The following is a 17467-nucleotide window of genomic DNA, read 5'->3' as shown; positions in this document are numbered from 1 at the left end:
TGAAACTGCTTTGAATGTCATCTTACAGATTTGTGTCTGTTGCATTTTCTTCAGTGTAATATAGGATTGAGAACAATTATATTTTACTTTAATGCCGCATTTTGTCATATGGGCTGATGGTGCAGTAACTGCAGTTGGTGCCATAAATCTTTTTTCACTCTATTTAAAACATATTTTAAAACCCAGATGTTATTTTGCATACTTTTTTTTTTTTTGTTTATGAGTAATGTGACTCAAATATTTCAGAAACTTACCATGTGAAGCTGTGATTTGGCTATTTTAGCACGTGCGTGTTCTTTTGGGGCTTAACATTTTCAGATTTGGCAACTTTAATATTTAGAAGACAAATTATGAGTTGTCTTTCTCTGGCTTTCCTAAATCTCTAAACATGTGTTTATACATTTAACGACACACATGCACTGTAAGTTTTTTTTTATGTGTCTGCCATTCATCGTTGGAAATGTTTATGACTCTTTCTTCTTTAAAGCACATGCGACAAAATTGCTGTGATGAGGAAAGTCTGTTTTCAGATAGTAAAAGCAGCACTGGGGGTAAAAGCACAAATGACATGGAATTATACCCTGTAGGAAGCAAGTAGGATTACTGGGTTTTTTAGAGAGGATTACAAACTTGCAAAGTGCGCTGATGGACTAGGATAAAAGAAAAACAGAACATTCAAACCAAGATGCGTACATTTTGACTAGTTGATTTTGGAGACCTCTGGTTAAGGTCACAGAGACCTGTAAAGTGATGTAAAGTTTAACACTGAAATACATAATAAAGATCTGTTTTCTTTAAGCACTCTTCCAGTACCAAAAGCATATCCATTAGAACCATATATAAAAAGTTCTGAGCATAAGTATACCTTATCTGGCTATAAGTATACCTTATGTGCTCTGCTTTAGTTTGCTCTGTGCTCTGCTTTAGTGACGTAGGGAGTCTGATGACTGGTCATGATTGGTCACGTACTGTATGTTTTAATCCTGGTTTAGCAGCACCACAATGGAAAAAACAAAGCGTAACTGTCAACAAGCCTGGGTTGGAGCAGAATGGCACACTTCAGCAGCGCTAAACCTTCAGCCTGATAATCATTTCATGCATCTTCAAAAATCTCTTGAATGAAATTTAAAGCCTTCAATTGCACTGTCCACAATCTATCATACATTACGTATGTGTGATATACATTTATATACATCTCTCAAAATCCACTACAGAAACAAGTTCAGAAATATACTTTTATACATTTATACATTTACTGACACTCATTTTTTTTTTTTTTTAAAGAAACAAAGTATAATACTTTAGGAGAAAAACCGTCATAGAAAACAATATTTATAACATTTATTTTCCAAAACAGCAATTTAGAGTTCAAATTAAAGTCAGTTTCAGTTCCTTTAAAGGTCAGTGTATTCACATTTTCATTTGTTTGTCAAAGTGCTTGCTGGCTAACGCCTGTATCCATTTTAAAAGATAAGTATTGGGTCCACTGTTGGATCGACATGATATGGACCAGGCATAAAAAAATCCTAATCTGCTTTTGTACTCCTGTGTTTGCATCATGTGCATTAAAATAAATCTGTTACATAAAATATGCCAATGAACTTAATAATCATATAAGTGCACCTCAACCTAAAATAGTTAATCATTTAGATTAAAAATATCATCAACCACATATAATAAACTGATAAAAATAAATTTTATGTACAGTAGTTGTATTATGAATGTTTTCTATGTTTTGAGCACTACTAAATGTTTTGATTCAGTGGATTCTGTGGATTTGACCAGTTTGTCTGGAAAAATCCTGTCCAGCAGCAGCTGATCCATGAGTTCACGACCAGTTGAGACTCTCTTCTGAAGATTGTGTCATCTGTAATAAGCATATTAACTTTGCTCGGATCTCCACTCAAGCTGGATAAATGTCGCAATGTAATTAAAATGGAGGCTTGCCTGAATCCTTTCATGGGTATTAATGAGTCTATAGCTGTCTTGGAGTGTGTGGTGTCAGTAAAGCTCAGCTGTTGGTCTTCGTTCATTCTTTGGTTTCTGTATCTTATCAGCAGACCTTCGCCTGGCTTTCCGCTCTTTGCTTGACTCCTTGCAGAGGCCTTCATCACTGGCAGCTTGGAGACTGTCAAACGTGCCATGTCTCTCATCAGATGTGTGAGAGCTTTCCGAATGTCTCCTGTTTCTCCACATCTCCGTGCAACGCTCAAAGCAGTTGAACTTGGCATCAGTGGTGCAGGCGTACATTCCCGCGGGCACAGCGAGCACCATGGCAAGTACAATGATGACAATATGAATGAGCTTCTCTCTCTGTTCCATCTCATTGAAATCACTGCCTGTCACAAATACAATGCACTGGCCATTCCGAGGAGCCTGGTTTTTTAGAGTAACACAGATTTCATATTTAGTGGCTGGTAGCAGGTCTGTGACAGAGTATGTGTTGATACCTGGCCCAATATATATCTGCTCCTTCTTGAGCGTGTCATATCGGCCAAAATGGATGGTGAACCAGGTTTCAGCTGGATTGTCTGTCACAGCATTCCACTCAATTGTGATGCCATAGACTGTCTGCTTGGCAATACGGATATCAATGTAAACATTTTCCTCAGCGATGGCAGCAGGGAAGCCCGAGGAATGAGACACCGAGCCTTCCGGAGACTTCACATCCAGTAAAACACTGATGGAGGAATTGCCGATAAAGTTGTTGGCAGTGCAGGTGTAGAGCCCTCGATCGGCCGGATGGAGCGAAGGAATGATCAGCTGAGACTTGATAGTGTCCTCATCCACACGGCTCTGAATCTCTGAACACAAAATAAACAGTTTTTGAAACTAAGGACAATTTAACAACACCAACAAAAATAATGTATAATAATTATTATTATAAAGAAATCTATACAAAATATATTAATAAAGAATGTATTTATAATGAGTATTATTATTTATGATGATGATATTTTATTGATAATATATATATGTGTGTGTGTGTGTGTGTTAATATAATATAAAAATGTATATATTATTATAAAAAATAAATATGTATCCATTACTACATCTCTCACAGTGTCACAATAGACGGTTTGAATTTGCACCAATTTTTGGTTTATAATTTTGCTACTAAAAACTTTTTTGATACACTCTTTTGAGTGATTTTTAGAAACTTAACAGACCATAAATAATTTTGTAACATACAAAAGGAGGTGTTTTTACACCACTTGCAAGTGTTATAATATCTGTGTGCACTAACTGAGGGTTAAGCACCTACTTTTTAAATAAAGATATCTAATTAAGTGAAGATAAACGTATGTAAACATGTTTTACGGGAATATCTCTTACCACGAAATCCTCTTAGTATCTTAAGACCATATATCCACCGAACAGCAGGTTCAGGTCTGGCCGTGGCAAAGCATGTTAGCGAGATGTTCCCTCCTAAAGGCGAGGTGATGTTGGTGTCTGGGGCGCTGACCTCAGGCTTCACACACGTCTTTAGATCGACCTCGTGGAAAAATTTCCCTGCCTTGAATTCGGGACTAGTGCATGTCAAATATGAGTTCATTAGAATGAACGGTGGACTCAGCGATTTGATGAACTCAATGAAGCCTCCCAGGCGACAGTCGCACAGCCAAGGGTTGTCGTGAAGCGCCAGAACAACGTTGGACGCTGTAGGTCGCTCGTGCTTGTTTTCTGTGTGATAGAGAGGCCAGTTCAGGAAGACGTCTTTAGAAATGACTGAGAGTTGATTAGAGGACAGATCTAAGTAGGTCAGGCCAGGTAGAAACTTCAGCGCGTGTTCCGGGAGGGCGTCGATGCGGTTGTGCTTCAGGTCCAGGATCTTGAGGTTGGGGGTTTCCTCGAACGCTGTCCATGGTACTGAACGCAGTTTGTTACCCTGCAACCGGAGCTCCGTCAAGTTGGCCAAACCTTCCAGACTTTTGATATTTATGATGGCGATGTCATTGAAGTTCAGCCAGAGATGCTTTAGTAATTTAACATGCGAAAACGCTGCCTTTGGTAGTTCACTTAGCAGTGATTTCTCTATTCGGATTTTAGTTAAATCTTCCGGTATGTCCTCAGGAATGCCGAACAATGGCGCTTCCATACACGTGAGTGACCTGGAAAAAAACATTCCATACTTTCAATTGCATTTTTATTTTTTTATTTTATTTTATTTTTAGCTTTGTTTCTGAATTCTTAAACACAACTCTTAAATATTAACGTGTGACTAATGACAAAGCTACTCTCAGATGTAGTTTAAAAAATAATTTAAAAAATTTATAGCATCAAGCAGAGGCATTCCCTTTCTCTGGAAAAAAGCTTGGCATGACACTAATGACAATTCTAATAAATAAATAAATCACATATAAAATCACATATATAACCCATTTTTTAAAACTTTTTGAAAATTATTTTCTTTAACACAAGGGGCAAAAAAGTTCCTTTAATCATACATATATTCATATTTACAGACTATAGCTCTCACATTGTGCTAGCCATGTTCTCAACACAACAACACAACAACAAAACGTCTGTTGATACTGTGTGCACTGAAAAGAGCTGCAACTAACCTCACATAAGGGTCAGTCCCACAGGAGCATCCTGGAAAACACTCTGAGCTGATATGACTTAATAAAAGAAAGAAAATAATAAAACGAAATATAATCGAGGCATCCATAGTCTCCTATAACGTTACATCCACTCCGTGTCTGCTCACGACATGACTACAGGTAGACTTGAGCAAAGCCTATTACCAGTAATCCTTGACTTACCCCGTGAGAGACTGATTGGAACTTAATTGTAGGTCTGACCTACTATTGTTGTTAAAAAAGAAGTACATGTAACACTTTTTTTTAAATATACATACAAAATTTATTTTGAAGCATAAATGGGTACTAAGCAACCTGGGACACAAAAATTCTGAATGGTTCAGGTGGCACAAGTTTCACACGGTAAACAAACAGAAATAATATCACATACACAATGATGAAAATGTTGGTGCGTACACTGTAAAAAAAAAAGTGTATATATATATATATATATATATATATATATATATATATATTTTTTTTTTTTTTTTTTATAAATAAAGATTATCGGAGTATTGCTCATGAGAAAATATTATTTTTGTCTTTCTATTCCAAAATGTAATGTTCAATTCAATATGTTACTTGCTGTTTCAGAAACTTACTTCCAATTTCTAAGTGAAAACTCTTTCTACACCAATGAAAATCCCAACTGATATGTTTCCATTACAGTGTTACACTAGACTCTTTCTAGAAGAATTTCCTGTAAAGCTGCTTTGCAACGATTGTATTGTAAAAAACGCTATACAAATAAACTTGAATTGAATTGAATTGAATAGACTCATTGATTTTTGTTAGAAGAGTATGTATGAACAAACTGTGAAAATGAATCTCCAATTCCTTACATAACAATAGTATAATTACATATTAATAGATTTTTTCCCCACATATACAAATAAACAAGAATTCATATGAACATTTCCCTTTGAATCAGTTCCTCCTGGCACTGTCTGAAGGGGTAAAAGTCCATATCTACATGTTTCTGGGATTGCTCAGCCACAACCCCACCACCAGCCAAAGGCTTAGTTTAGAACCAAGTCCAAAAGCACAGCAACAAAGAGCAACTTTACCAAGACAACATAAAAGTTTTCACTTCTGCACTTTGTTACTTATGCTAAGTATCCCGAAGCTTCTTCATGGATGGCCAGGCATGTACTGCTGGTACAGATTATGTGCACTCAGGTACTGCGGCTGGGCCTGGATACTGTGGTGGCTGCGTGGTGGAATTGTGGCTGAGGGATATTGTCAGCAGAAGTATTCGTTGGGCTGTCCCTCAATCTTAGCCGTGGACTCCGAGTCTAGGCTGGACCGGGCCGACAGCAGCCTATTGGACTCCTCTGCATTCAGTCTGTTGAGATATTCCCCTTCCAAGCCTTTGGCCTTGGTGCTGGGAGACAGAGTCTCAAACGTAACATACGAGTCCTGAATGTCTTTGGACTTTTTGCCCAGAAACTTCTGAATTTTCCTCTTAAGTGCCCCGCAGCACACGATCACAGTCAGAGGCACGGCTATCACGCAGGCCACCGTGATTACTACTACATTAATGAGCTTTTGGGTTCCATTAGCGCTTGCTGCTGCATCTGTTGAGAAGATTACACACTGCTCCTTTTTGGGGATCAGCCCCTTGACACACACGCAGGCGATGTATTTGGTTTTTGGAACCAGTCCCTCGATGATGATCCGGTTGTTGCCAGGACTGACGTTAATCCTGCGCATATCCCTCTCGCCAAACACAGCGTAGAGGACGCTAAAAGCGGTCGTGTTCTTGGCGGTCGGTGCCCTCCAGTTCAGACACACAGTGTAGTCTGTATCGCCAATCACTTTCACAGAGCGCACAACCCTGTCGGGGTCTTGCTGCAGCGAGGATGTGTTTGCGGCCAGGTTGCTCAGATTGGTCTCTAGGAACCCGTCGGGACTGGCCGTTTGGGTATTCGTTCGACTGTTAGCGGCATTGTCGCTTTCCATACCTGGAAATGGGCCTGTGTAGCTCACGGTGGCACCAAGTGGTAGCGCATTGTTGGGAGTTGGGGAAACATATGTGGCGATGTGTTTTTCTTGATAGGCTGCCTTGACTATTGGGTTGGGCTTCTTGGACTTCACTTTGGTTTTTGGATCCACAGTCGGATTCTCAGCTTTCGGGGCATCGCTTATGATCAAAGAAATGACTGCTTCTGCACTCCCTGCATAATTTGTTGCTTTGCAGATGTATTTTCCCGTGTCACGATAGGACACTGCAGGCACGCTTAAAATAGACCAAACAATTCCCTCCTTCGAATTCTCCAGTTGAGCTGCAAAATTTAAAGGAAAAAGGCAGAATGCTTGAGTACATTTGCTCAAAATGCAAGAACTAATTAGTATTGTGTAATCACAGTGCATTGTTGTGTCCGCGCCAGCAGTGTAATCACTGTGCATTAGCACTTCTGGCTAATGCTGCTTAGCCGCCCGCCACTGTGCTGACTCACCTGTCCCATTCAGTGGCTTCCCATCTGCCCTTCTCCAGGCCAGCTCGGGGATGGGAACCCCAATGGTTCCACATCGCAGCAAGACATTGTTGCCCACTGCACTTCTCACCCGGGCTACAGCTGTGTGGACACGAGGCCCCTGGCAGCGCCGGAGCTCAGCATCGCTAAACAGAACTCCAGAGAGGCTCTCTGGATCTGCGCACCTGAGCCTGGTGTCAATGAAAGCCACCGACAGACTGGGAGACTTTTGGAACTGGACCAGGTCGTATAATCGACAATCGCACAACCAAGGGTTGTCATGAAGACCTGGGGCAAAACAAATGATCAGTGGCAAGTTACATCAAAACTCTTAAATTAATAAAACCTTTATAATTGTAATAAAAAGTTAGAATTGTGAGCGCATTTCCTCCAAAAGTTTTCTTAAGAAATTAAGAGATTTTTTTTTTCCATATTTTATGTATTTTTAAAATGTATTTATATAAAAAATATATATATTCACTGAAAAAAAATGGTGCAGGATTTACTTTGAAACGAAGAAAAGGCAAGTAACTCTGAATTAAATAGGGCATTTTTAAATATAATGAAATATAATCTATATAAATAATTAAATATGCAAAATATATAATAACCTCAATATATTAAATTAAGAAAAGAAGACAAAGGAAAAACTTACCAAGAATCATTTTTGAACTTTCTGCTCCCTGGATGGGTTTGACTGTCAGCCAAGTATTGAGGACCTCAGATGGCACTGTCATCAGATTATTGCTGGATAAATCCAGGTAGGTTAAATTTTTCATGTAGGGAGCAGCCTCAGATGGCACTGAGGACAGCTGGTTGTTGTGTATATCGAGTAGCCTCAGACTGGGCATGTCTATGAGGGATTCCCACGGAAACGAAGTGAGCGAATTTCCATCGAGCCTCAGTTCCTCTAAACTGTACAAACCCCGAAAACTGTCCGAGTTGAGAGAGGACAAAACGTTAAAAGACATCCACAGGAATTCTAAGTTAGAGAGGTAGCTAAAAGCCTCGCTCGGGATCCTCTTGATGGCAGTTTTTTCAATCCGAAGTTTCGAGGTGTCGCCTGGGAAAGTGGCGGGCACCAGGGAAATCTCGGGATCGTTGCAAATCACGCTCCTGCAAAACGCATTAGAAACAAGAATAAAGAGCGATAATCAGGGATTTGAAAGCAAGCGCACACAGATCTTTAACACCAGCGGTCTTTGACTGACCCTAAAAATGCTTGTAAAATAAATAAATCAATAAAAATCACAAATCAAAAGTCAAGTCATTATTTGCGTCAAAATGTACCCATATTGCGCAATGAAAACGAAAGATCTTGTTTTCTTGATTGAATTGACTGAAAAAAAAAACTGAATTTAAATTTCCGTATTTTAAAACTCTTAAGAGATACCAAAATAAGAATAAATAAATACCTTCTGTGTGTAAATATATATCATGGCCTACAATATGTAGCCTATGTAATGTAATGAATGTGGAATGTGCAAAAATAAAAAAGGCACAAATGCACCACATTTCAAGTGGGTAAAAATACATTGCATGAATTCAATACAGTTGAGATAATAAAACAGACTCACCTGGCTCTTGATCCATCACTCAGGTTATGATAAAAGCAGCTGCATTGGGAAGGACAGGTGCTCCGAACAAGTGGAAAGCCACCAGATGCCAGTAGGAGACCCAAAAAGACAGTAAGAGACATTTCGCTACTCGTGTCAACAAAACACCGCCGAACGAAGTTTTAATGAAAAACCATCCACTTGCAATCATGGGAAAAATAACCAGCATGACATCGTCGCTCTGCTCCGATGTCCCATAGTGATCTGACTGCTACGAGTCCAGCAGATAAAAAGGACAGATGAGGATTAGCGGAAGCACGCGCGTTATTTTCATTTAGATGCGGATGCATCTTGGAATCTGATAGGCTACACAGAGATACAGCTGTTAATTATAGGGAGGACATATTTCTGAAATGGTCATAATGTTTAATGCCCATCCCCCATCCAGCTCTCTTTCAAACCTCTTTCCTCTACCTGACAGCCAAACTATGAAATTTGTTGCATCACTTCTAGATTGTGAAAGAGCTGATGATACTTTTGGAAGCTGGTCTGTTCTGGCTGTACCAGTCACTATCGCCTAGGTATTCTTGCTCTAAACATAGGGGAGACCAGGGAGTGTTGAAAGAATTTGTTTCAACATCTGTTGAGAAAAATATTTATTTCTATGCTGTAAATAATATTTCCATATATAACTAGTTTATCGATCCTTCCTTGCAATGTATCATCAGCATGAGAGTTGCCAGACTAAGGACATCCAAGTTTGTGCACAGCTACCGTTGAGTGGCGTGTCCGATAGGATTTAAAAAATATTTTCCTTCATGTAATCCTGTTAGGCCTTGGATGACAGGCAGCTTGTTCTTTCTAAGAGCCTGTTGTTTATAAATACTATGTTATTAATTGTTGTTAATATAATGTTCTTAATAGACAGATACAAGCCAATGTAAGAAAAAAAATTACAAAATATTTTAACATCATGAGCTCAAAACAGTAAACAAGAAAAGTTCAGGAATGATAATAAATATTTCAAAATCATTCCTGAGTTTCTGGAATAAGTGCCAAATGCAGAAAAGTTAAAACTTTCCACACATTTTCTTTCTGAAAGGGTTACATGTAAATCTTTCCTTGGTATAAAACTGGTATGGCGTGTCTCTGTTTAATGAGACTGTGTTCCTGTAACTGTTGGACCACAAGAGTTATTTTTGCCAGAAGCCTATTTGTTTATGCTACTGTAGGTTTGTAAACACAACATGGGTTGAACCTTGAAACCAGGTCATCTGTTCTTTAGTGCCAAGTTGTAAATATAAAACAGAATGTCTCTACTCTGCCATGAGCTTAAGGCAAGAAAAAAATCTGCAAAATGTTATTTATCATTTTAAATAATTCATTTTTATTTATTTGTTTGTTTTGAAAAGTGTGCAATAAATTATTCTAATATCAGTTCTGATGTTTTCTATATTAATATATAAAATGCTAAACATTTAATTTAACCTCTGACTTCGTAAACCTCTCACACACACCTCACATTATTCCCCTAAATATCTTTTTGTGAGTGTCACAGTCATAAAGTGTATAGAATTCAGTAAAGGCTTAAAACTGCAGTGAGCTCAGAACCTGCCATGCACTTTTTCTTAAAGTGTTGTTACATTCATGTAAGGCAGCATGGATAAATGCACTCTAGCAAAACCAAACAAATCTTTTACTTTACAGAGATGTGAAAATTTGAGTGAAAAAAAGGGATTTTGTATGGTCATATGACTATACGCATTTTTAACATGTAAATTATATTTCATAATCTTTACTGAGGTACTTGACTGAACAATATGGGTCTTGTTTAGGATATGTATGGTATGATAAGCCCTAAATTTGAATTTTACCATTTCATATGTTTCACTCAGAAATTATAAGGCCCTGTATGTGGAAATACACTGATGATTGTAGATCTGATTAAATCTTATCTGATGAAAGTAGGTTAGTGTATCAGAGTTACTATTTGTACCTTATTATTTGGCTTTTACTCAAGTATGAATAATGCAATCGGGAAACAAAGGGCCTTTTAATAAATGCAATTCGGTTAATAAATGTAATGGCTTAATATTGTAAATGTCCCTAAAATTATATCTCAGAACAAGAACTAATCTATTTGTGAATACATTGTCATTTTCTCTCTCTATTGTGTCAAAAGATCTATTCTATTTCTCCAAACCATAATGTCTCATACAATTGAGAAAAGTCATTGTAAATGAACAGTTTCTCTAATCACCCCTATGCAAACCGTCTGGTATACAGTGCCGTTAGTGTCAGGAGTGACAGCTCGACAACACCTCTACAACAGAACACGACGCACTGGATTGGCACAGACTGGACTGGTTCCCATCCACCTCGGTCTTATCATCAGAGCGCTCAAGCGTCCGACACACAAAGGCTTGTTGTGTAACTGAATGAGCGATTTACAGTCGCCCTGTGTAAATACGTATTAGGGGTCAGTGGTAGGAGTTGTTATATTCATTAAGACATTCTTTTGCGGATTGAGGCAGAGGGAGAGGGCTTTACATAATTACGTTCATGCTTTTTCACGTGAAATGCTCCTTTAAAAGAAGGCTTCGATTGAACACACTGAGGCACATCGCGCGCGCGAGCGGACTGTCGTTCTGCAGTTTGGTATCAGAATTGCGTTCAAAATGGTGACGTCGTATCCATTACCGGAGGGATTCTCCGAGTTTGATGTATTCTCTCTAGGATCTTGTCTGCTCGTGGAGGGTAAGAGTGTTTAGGTAGAAAAAAGAAAAAAAGAGGATCGCGTGTCTTACTTTGTGGACATGCATAGCCTCAACAGGATGCGCTTGATCCGGGAACGATAGCAAAACGGTTGGGAAAAAAAAAAAAAAAAAAACACATAGCGGTGATTTAACTGTCTATCAGAAAACTGTCAATGAATGTATGTTACTGTTGTGTAACCGCGCTGTTTTTGCGGTCTCGAGAAGCTCTGAATGTTCACACGTTTTCTGTGTCCTCTGAAGGTCTCCTCGGGTTCTTCCTGAATGCTGTCACCGTTGTTGCTTTTCTAAAAATAAGAGAATTACGGACCCCAAGTAATTTTCTCGTGTTCAGTCTGGCCATGGCCGATATGGGTATTTCCATGAACGCCACTATTGCTGCCTTCTCCAGTTTTCTGAGGTGAGCACGCGCACGGTTGTGTGTTGATGATGGTGACGGAACCCCTGGAGGCGACGCTGCGTCACGGCTGTAGTGTGCAAATACAGCTGTGATGTAATGCTGCTTAAGAGGGGCCTTTTTTTCGTAATGAATGACTAAAGTGCAGCTGTTTAGTTAGAGGGATAGTTGGGGTTGCATGATATTTTTAACTGTCTGTGTGACGAAATGTGTCTTTTAATCACATTCCTGCTAAAGAAAATATAAGGTGATTTTCTGGTTTTAGCTGGTCTCCCTGATGGTTTTTTGGCTGGTTTTAGAGAAGTTTTTGGGCAACACCAGCTTGGCCAGGCTAGGAAACTATTATTTATTGACTGATTGATCGATTGATTGTAAGTAGGAATTCATTGTTGGAAAATCCAGCATGGTAGTTGGTTTCCAACTGTTGGTCATTAGCTAGTGCAACAAATCAGCTGTTTTTGGGGAAACTGTAGCCAGCTAATGAGCAGTTTGGGCCAGAAACCAGCTACCATGTTCCAAAACACCAATATGTTAGATTACAGTTTTTACTTATACAAGCAAGGATGTGATCAAATATTCAAGATAGAGGAAACAAGTTAGAAAAATCTGTCATTGAGAAAAATACATAACACATGACTATTAATTTTAAACTATTAATACAGATAAACAACATAAGCTATGAACATCAACCAGCAAACTTTGATCTTTTTAAATGCTTTATCTTCTTTAAACTCCAGATACTGGCCTTATGGATCAGACGGATGCCAAACCCATGGATTCCAGGGCTTTATGACTGCTCTTGCCAGCATCCATTTTATTGCAGCCATTGCTTGGGACAGATACCACCAGTACTGCACAAGTGAGTAACAAAAGTAAAAGAAAGAATGAGATGCTTCTTACCCCATCAGCAGGATATTTGACATGTTTTGTTCTAGTTCAGCCCACCCATGTTGCCAAGACCACCTGCTGAAGGCACTTATAGCGCACATAGGCTTCACCAAAGGCCATTCTTTTCAGAATCTCAGTGAATAGCCATTTTATACTAGCATGTGAACACAGAGCATGCTAATATGTTATGTTGTGTAAATGTAAATTCTGTAACAAAAACATACACAACCGTTCAAAACTTCGACACCAAAGATTTTTAAAAAATAGAATAATACATTTATTCAGCAAATATTTTTTGAGCACCATATCAGAATATTACACTAATATTAAAAATATAGGTTTTGAAAGTAGGAAGAGGCATTTGTAACATTTTTTTAACCTCAAGCATAGGCGCCGATCCCACTCATTTGAACTAATAAGAAATGGATTGCAGCTTGTACGACTTTATTCTTGTTTTCATAGTTCATTTGAGGCAGTTTTTGGCGTTATTTTAATGGCAAATGTCAAGAGAGCATTATTTTAATACGAGAGGGTGCCAGCACGAATCTCTCGGCTTGCGGCAGGCTTTCCCATATAGTGATCATGGCTCTGCGCTCCCTCTTTGTACACTTTGTCCTGTGTACGCACGAATAAGTGCTTATTGTAAACAGGTATTTATTAAATCATTTTATTTAGTGAAGCGCAGCCCTCATAGAAAGAATGTGTGTATTATTTGGTTACTAAATAATGTATTTGCAAGATACATTTTGTATACTCTAGAAAAAGAAAAAAATTAAATATTTGAAGATATTAAATTTGTTGTGTATATCTATGATAACGTAGCCCAGTTATTATTTAGTCATGGAAACAGCGGTGAAAATGTGTTTTCTATATATTAAAAAAAACACACGTTGGGGGGGTGGGGGGCTTGAGCACCCACCGGCAGAAACATAAATCCTAAGCCTATGACTTCAAGAACCTTTTTATACTATAAAGAACCTTTTTTATATGTTAAAGGTTCTTCATGGAACTACAGATGCTAGTAAAGAATCTTTGTTTTTAAGAGTGTAGAATGATTTAAGAATGTGACACTAAAGTCTGGATTATTGGCTGCTGAAAAATCAGCTATGATACCAGTACCACTGTTGTATTTATTTAGCAAATTTAAATTTAGTAAACAGTATAACTTGTATTATTGTAGTAATACCGGTAGCACTTTATTTTACAGTCCTGTTACTCATGTACATACTATGTACTTATTATAGTAATTACAATAACTAGTTAATAACTAGGTACTAACCCTGAAGCTACCCCTAAAAAGTGAAATGCTTCTCTTGATTGTACCTTATATTACCAATACTTTCTTAGGTATGTACATTATAAGTACACTGTAAGTACATGTAAGTTCACGTACTGTAAAATAAAGTGCAACCGTAATACCTCGTGTTATTAGGGACAAAGCTGCAGTGGAGCAGTGCCATCACCCTGGTTATCTTCATCTGGCTCTTCACTGCCTTCTGGGCCGCCATGCCTCTGATTGGCTGGGGAGAGTATGACTACGAGCCCCTGAGGACCTGCTGCACACTGGACTACAGCAAGGGTGACAGGTAAGACGCACAGTTAATTACTACATTCATAATTCACGTCATTTTGTATGATTATATTACATAAGACATTGCTCACCAGTGTCCGCTTCAGTCACATTTTTACCCATATATTCAAATGTGCATTCTGATCCTAATTAAAACAATATTAGGGTCATGGAGAGGTCACATGACTCTCATTTTCTTGTAAATCTGTTCACTGTGAAATAAGACCTATAATGTAATTGTGTCTGTCCTTTTACGCAGGAACTATGTGTCTTACTTGATCCCCATGTCCATCTTCAACATGGGCATTCAGATGTTTGTTGTGCTGTCTTCCTATCAGTCCATTGATAGGAAATTCAAGAAGACTGGCCAGGCCAAGGTATAGTATCCTCTGTACCATATTAGAATTTGACATGTGAGACCAAAGGGTACATGAAAGGAACAGAGTATACATTTCCCCTCACATTGCATAAGACTGTTATTCACAGGGTTTGAGTAGGTCAAAGAAACGTTTTGCCTGGGAGCACAAAGGCATCTCTGCAACAGCTACTGAACTCTTCTCTAGGACAGAACTATTATGTAACACAAAAAACTTGCATGCACACCAATACCAAAGTGATTGAAAAGGAAGAGGATTTCCTTTACAGACAGTCAAGACAACCACAGAACAGGGTTCTTATCCTTAACTGAAACTAAAACTATTAAAAACATTTTGTTAAATGGAATAAAGCTGAAATATAATAATAACAATACTGGCACTTTAAGTTTGTTGGTCCCATTTTATATTAGGTGGCCTTAACTACTATGTACTTACATTTAAATTAATTATTTGGTACAATGCACTTATTGTGTACATGCATGTTTTTACATTGTACTTATATTTTTAAAAATACCTATGTAGTTACATCTGTAATTAATTTCTGTAATTACATTTATAATTACACTGTTGACCCATCCCTTACACCTTAACCCACCCTTAAACCTACCCAAACCTGCCCCTAACCTTACCCATATCCCACCTCATAGCAGCAAAGTGTTTTGCAATACAATATGAACACAATAAGTACATTGTAGTTAAGGCCACTTAATATAAAGTGTGACCAGTTTGTTTTTGTTTTGTTTTTCTCAGTAGTACACATAAGTACCACAGCCTATAGTATGTAGGTCAGTTTATTATGTCTTTGTTGAGCCTTCATGCCTGATTGAGCTTATGACATTTGTTCTAATGAACTCTTTTTGTGTGGGTGTGCTTTGTGTTTGTTCGCTCATCAGAACAGTAGAATGTTTAATGGTGTATATGTTACATCAAAGTTAAATCTGCAGCATGTGACTTAGAAATCCAACTAAGACTAAATCTCCTGTTTGCTCTCTATGTGCAGTTCAACTGTGGCACTCCTCTGAAGACCATGCTGTTTTGCTGGGGCCCCTATGGTATCCTGGCTTACTATGCTGCTGTGGAGAACGCAACCCTTGTCTCTCCTAAACTGAGAATGGTGAGGAAATCATGTCTGAAGCACAGCAGACACCAAAGAAGATAATTCATCCCAACATGAATCATTTACCTACCTTTATGTCTTCTGTAGAACACAAAAGAAGATACTGTAAAGTTTGGTTTTGTGTATACAATGAAAGTCAGTGGGTTCCAAAACAACATTGGAAAAAAACCCTGATTTATCAAATTTTCTTTTTTGTTCCACGGAAGAAAATAAAAAGTCATACAGGTTACAGTAAACCTCAAATAAAAACACACTACCATTCAGTCACTCATTTTTTTTTTTTTTGAATGAAATTAATACATGACATCCAATTCTTTTATATATACAGTTATGTCCATATATTTGGTATACATTTTGGCATCATTATGCCACCAGAACAGAATTAAAAATAAAACAATCAAGATGAAATTGAAGTGCAGACTTTAAGCTTTAATTAAAGGGGTTGAACAAAAATATAACATAAAATGCTTAGGAATTATGACCATTTTTATACACAGTCCCCCCATTTTCAGGGGCTCAAATGTAATTGGACAAATAAACATAATCATAAATGTTCATTTTTACTATTTTGTTGAGAATGACTGCCTTAAGCCTGGAACTCATGGACATCACCAAAGACTGGGGGCCTCATTTATATAGCGTGTGCATGCTCAGATTTGATCTTAGAGTGTGCGTACGCTTAAATCCACGTCAACGCTCATATTGGTAAAAACTGGCTTTTCCACTTCCAAGTGCTTAGCGTCATGTCAGGGTCTGAGCAGACATACACACTTTTTCTTGTTCAAGTACTGCAGGTTTTTAAAAATGTAAGCTGTTCTTGCAGCACGCTGTTCTAAATGAAAGAATCTGGATGATGACTGGTGATCTTTTACATGTTAATGACATTAGAGTCATTTACAAGCAGAGAGGTGAAACCACTCATTTGTGCTCAAGTTCAAGATCATTTGCAATTCATAGATGCTTACGTGCGTTTTCTGTACGTACAGTACGTTCATTTTATGAATCAACCGTACGTGTATTTGAGGGATGATCGTAAGATCAATTTTAGGATGGTTTCTGCACAACATTTTACAAAAGAGGCCCTGGGTTTCCTCCTTTGTGATGCTTTGCCAGGCCTTTACTGCAGCTGACTTCAATTGTTGTTTGTTTGTGGGTCTTTCTGGCTTTAGTTTTGTCTTCAGAAAGTGAAATGTGTGCTCAATCAGGAGATTGACTTGGCCAAATATCCCACTTTTTACCTTCAAAAACTCCTGGGCCCTCATTTATCAAGAGTGCGTAGAAAATGTTCTATATTTTGTCCTACGAATGAAATTTAGAATGTGTGTAAGTACAACATTTTTTATCTGTATTTATCAAACGTGCGCACGCAGTTCTTTACGCACACCAGTAAGTAATCGTTGTTGATAAATCCCACATGTTCTTAAACACCATGCTCATTCACATTCATGGTCATTTGCATTCAGAAACGCCTCCAATACACCTCCTTTTATCACGTGAACATATACGTCCTCACCGAAGTCATGGCAAAGAAAGCGGTACCGACTGAAAAGCCATTCTGTGCTCTCACTAAACAGATCAGCGTGTTCTTTGAAAAACGCGTTCTCTGCACTTCAGAATTCTTCCGGCTGCTTCTGTCTTCTGTCAGTGCCACTGGAAGCCATGCTTATGCCATCACACTGCTCCACAATGTTTCACAGATGATGTTTTATGCTTTGCATCATGAGCTGT

At 38.2% G+C, this 17467-nt stretch overlaps 2 protein-coding genes across 6 annotated transcripts in view; one reads left to right on the top strand and one right to left on the bottom strand.

Moving 5' to 3' along the window:
* Positions 1-1372: 1372 nt before the first annotated feature.
* lrit1a (leucine-rich repeat, immunoglobulin-like and transmembrane domains 1a) lies at positions 1373-9276 on the bottom strand. 3 transcript variants are annotated; one of them, XM_058796050.1, is made up of 4 exons: positions 8638-9276; positions 7716-8176; positions 7043-7348; positions 5096-6868 (listed from the first exon to the last, which is right to left on the bottom strand). In XM_058796050.1, exons 1-4 carry the CDS (start codon positions 8757-8759, stop codon positions 5826-5828), a joined length of 1932 nt encoding a protein of 643 aa, XP_058652033.1. In that variant the 5' UTR covers positions 8760-9276; the 3' UTR covers positions 5096-5825. The 3 variants fall into 3 exon arrangements, with proteins under 3 accessions (XP_058652035.1, XP_058652034.1, XP_058652033.1); XM_058796052.1 differs by lacking the exons at positions 5096-6868; positions 7043-7348; positions 7716-8176 and adding exons at positions 1373-2804; positions 3337-4112 and having other exon boundaries at positions 8638-8645; XM_058796051.1 differs by lacking the exons at positions 5096-6868; positions 7043-7348; positions 7716-8176; positions 8638-9276 and adding exons at positions 1373-2804; positions 3337-4112; positions 4566-5043.
* A 1620-nt stretch (positions 9277-10896) lies between these two features.
* Positions 10897-17467, top strand: part of rgra (retinal G protein coupled receptor a) — a 9487-nt gene continuing 2916 nt past the window's right edge. The window contains exons 1-6 of one of the 3 annotated variants that reach the window (XM_058796026.1): positions 10897-11095; positions 11634-11790; positions 12525-12646; positions 14108-14261; positions 14505-14622; positions 15623-15736. In XM_058796026.1, coding sequence (XP_058652009.1) covers positions 11732-11790; positions 12525-12646; positions 14108-14261; positions 14505-14622; positions 15623-15736 — 567 coding nt within the window. In that variant the 5' untranslated portion in view covers positions 10897-11095; positions 11634-11731. Of the gene's footprint in view, positions 11552-11633; positions 11791-12524; positions 12647-14107; positions 14262-14504; positions 14623-15622; positions 15737-17467 lie in introns of all 3 variants that reach the window. The other 2 variants (XM_058796024.1, XM_058796025.1) reach the window with 2 other exon arrangements.

Source organism: Onychostoma macrolepis, chromosome 13, assembly GCF_012432095.1.
Source record: "Onychostoma macrolepis isolate SWU-2019 chromosome 13, ASM1243209v1, whole genome shotgun sequence".
Classification (NCBI taxonomy): Eukaryota; Metazoa; Chordata; class Actinopteri; order Cypriniformes; family Cyprinidae; genus Onychostoma; species Onychostoma macrolepis.
Note: the sequence above shows the minus strand (reverse complement) of the source record. Positions and strands in the feature narration are given on the sequence as shown.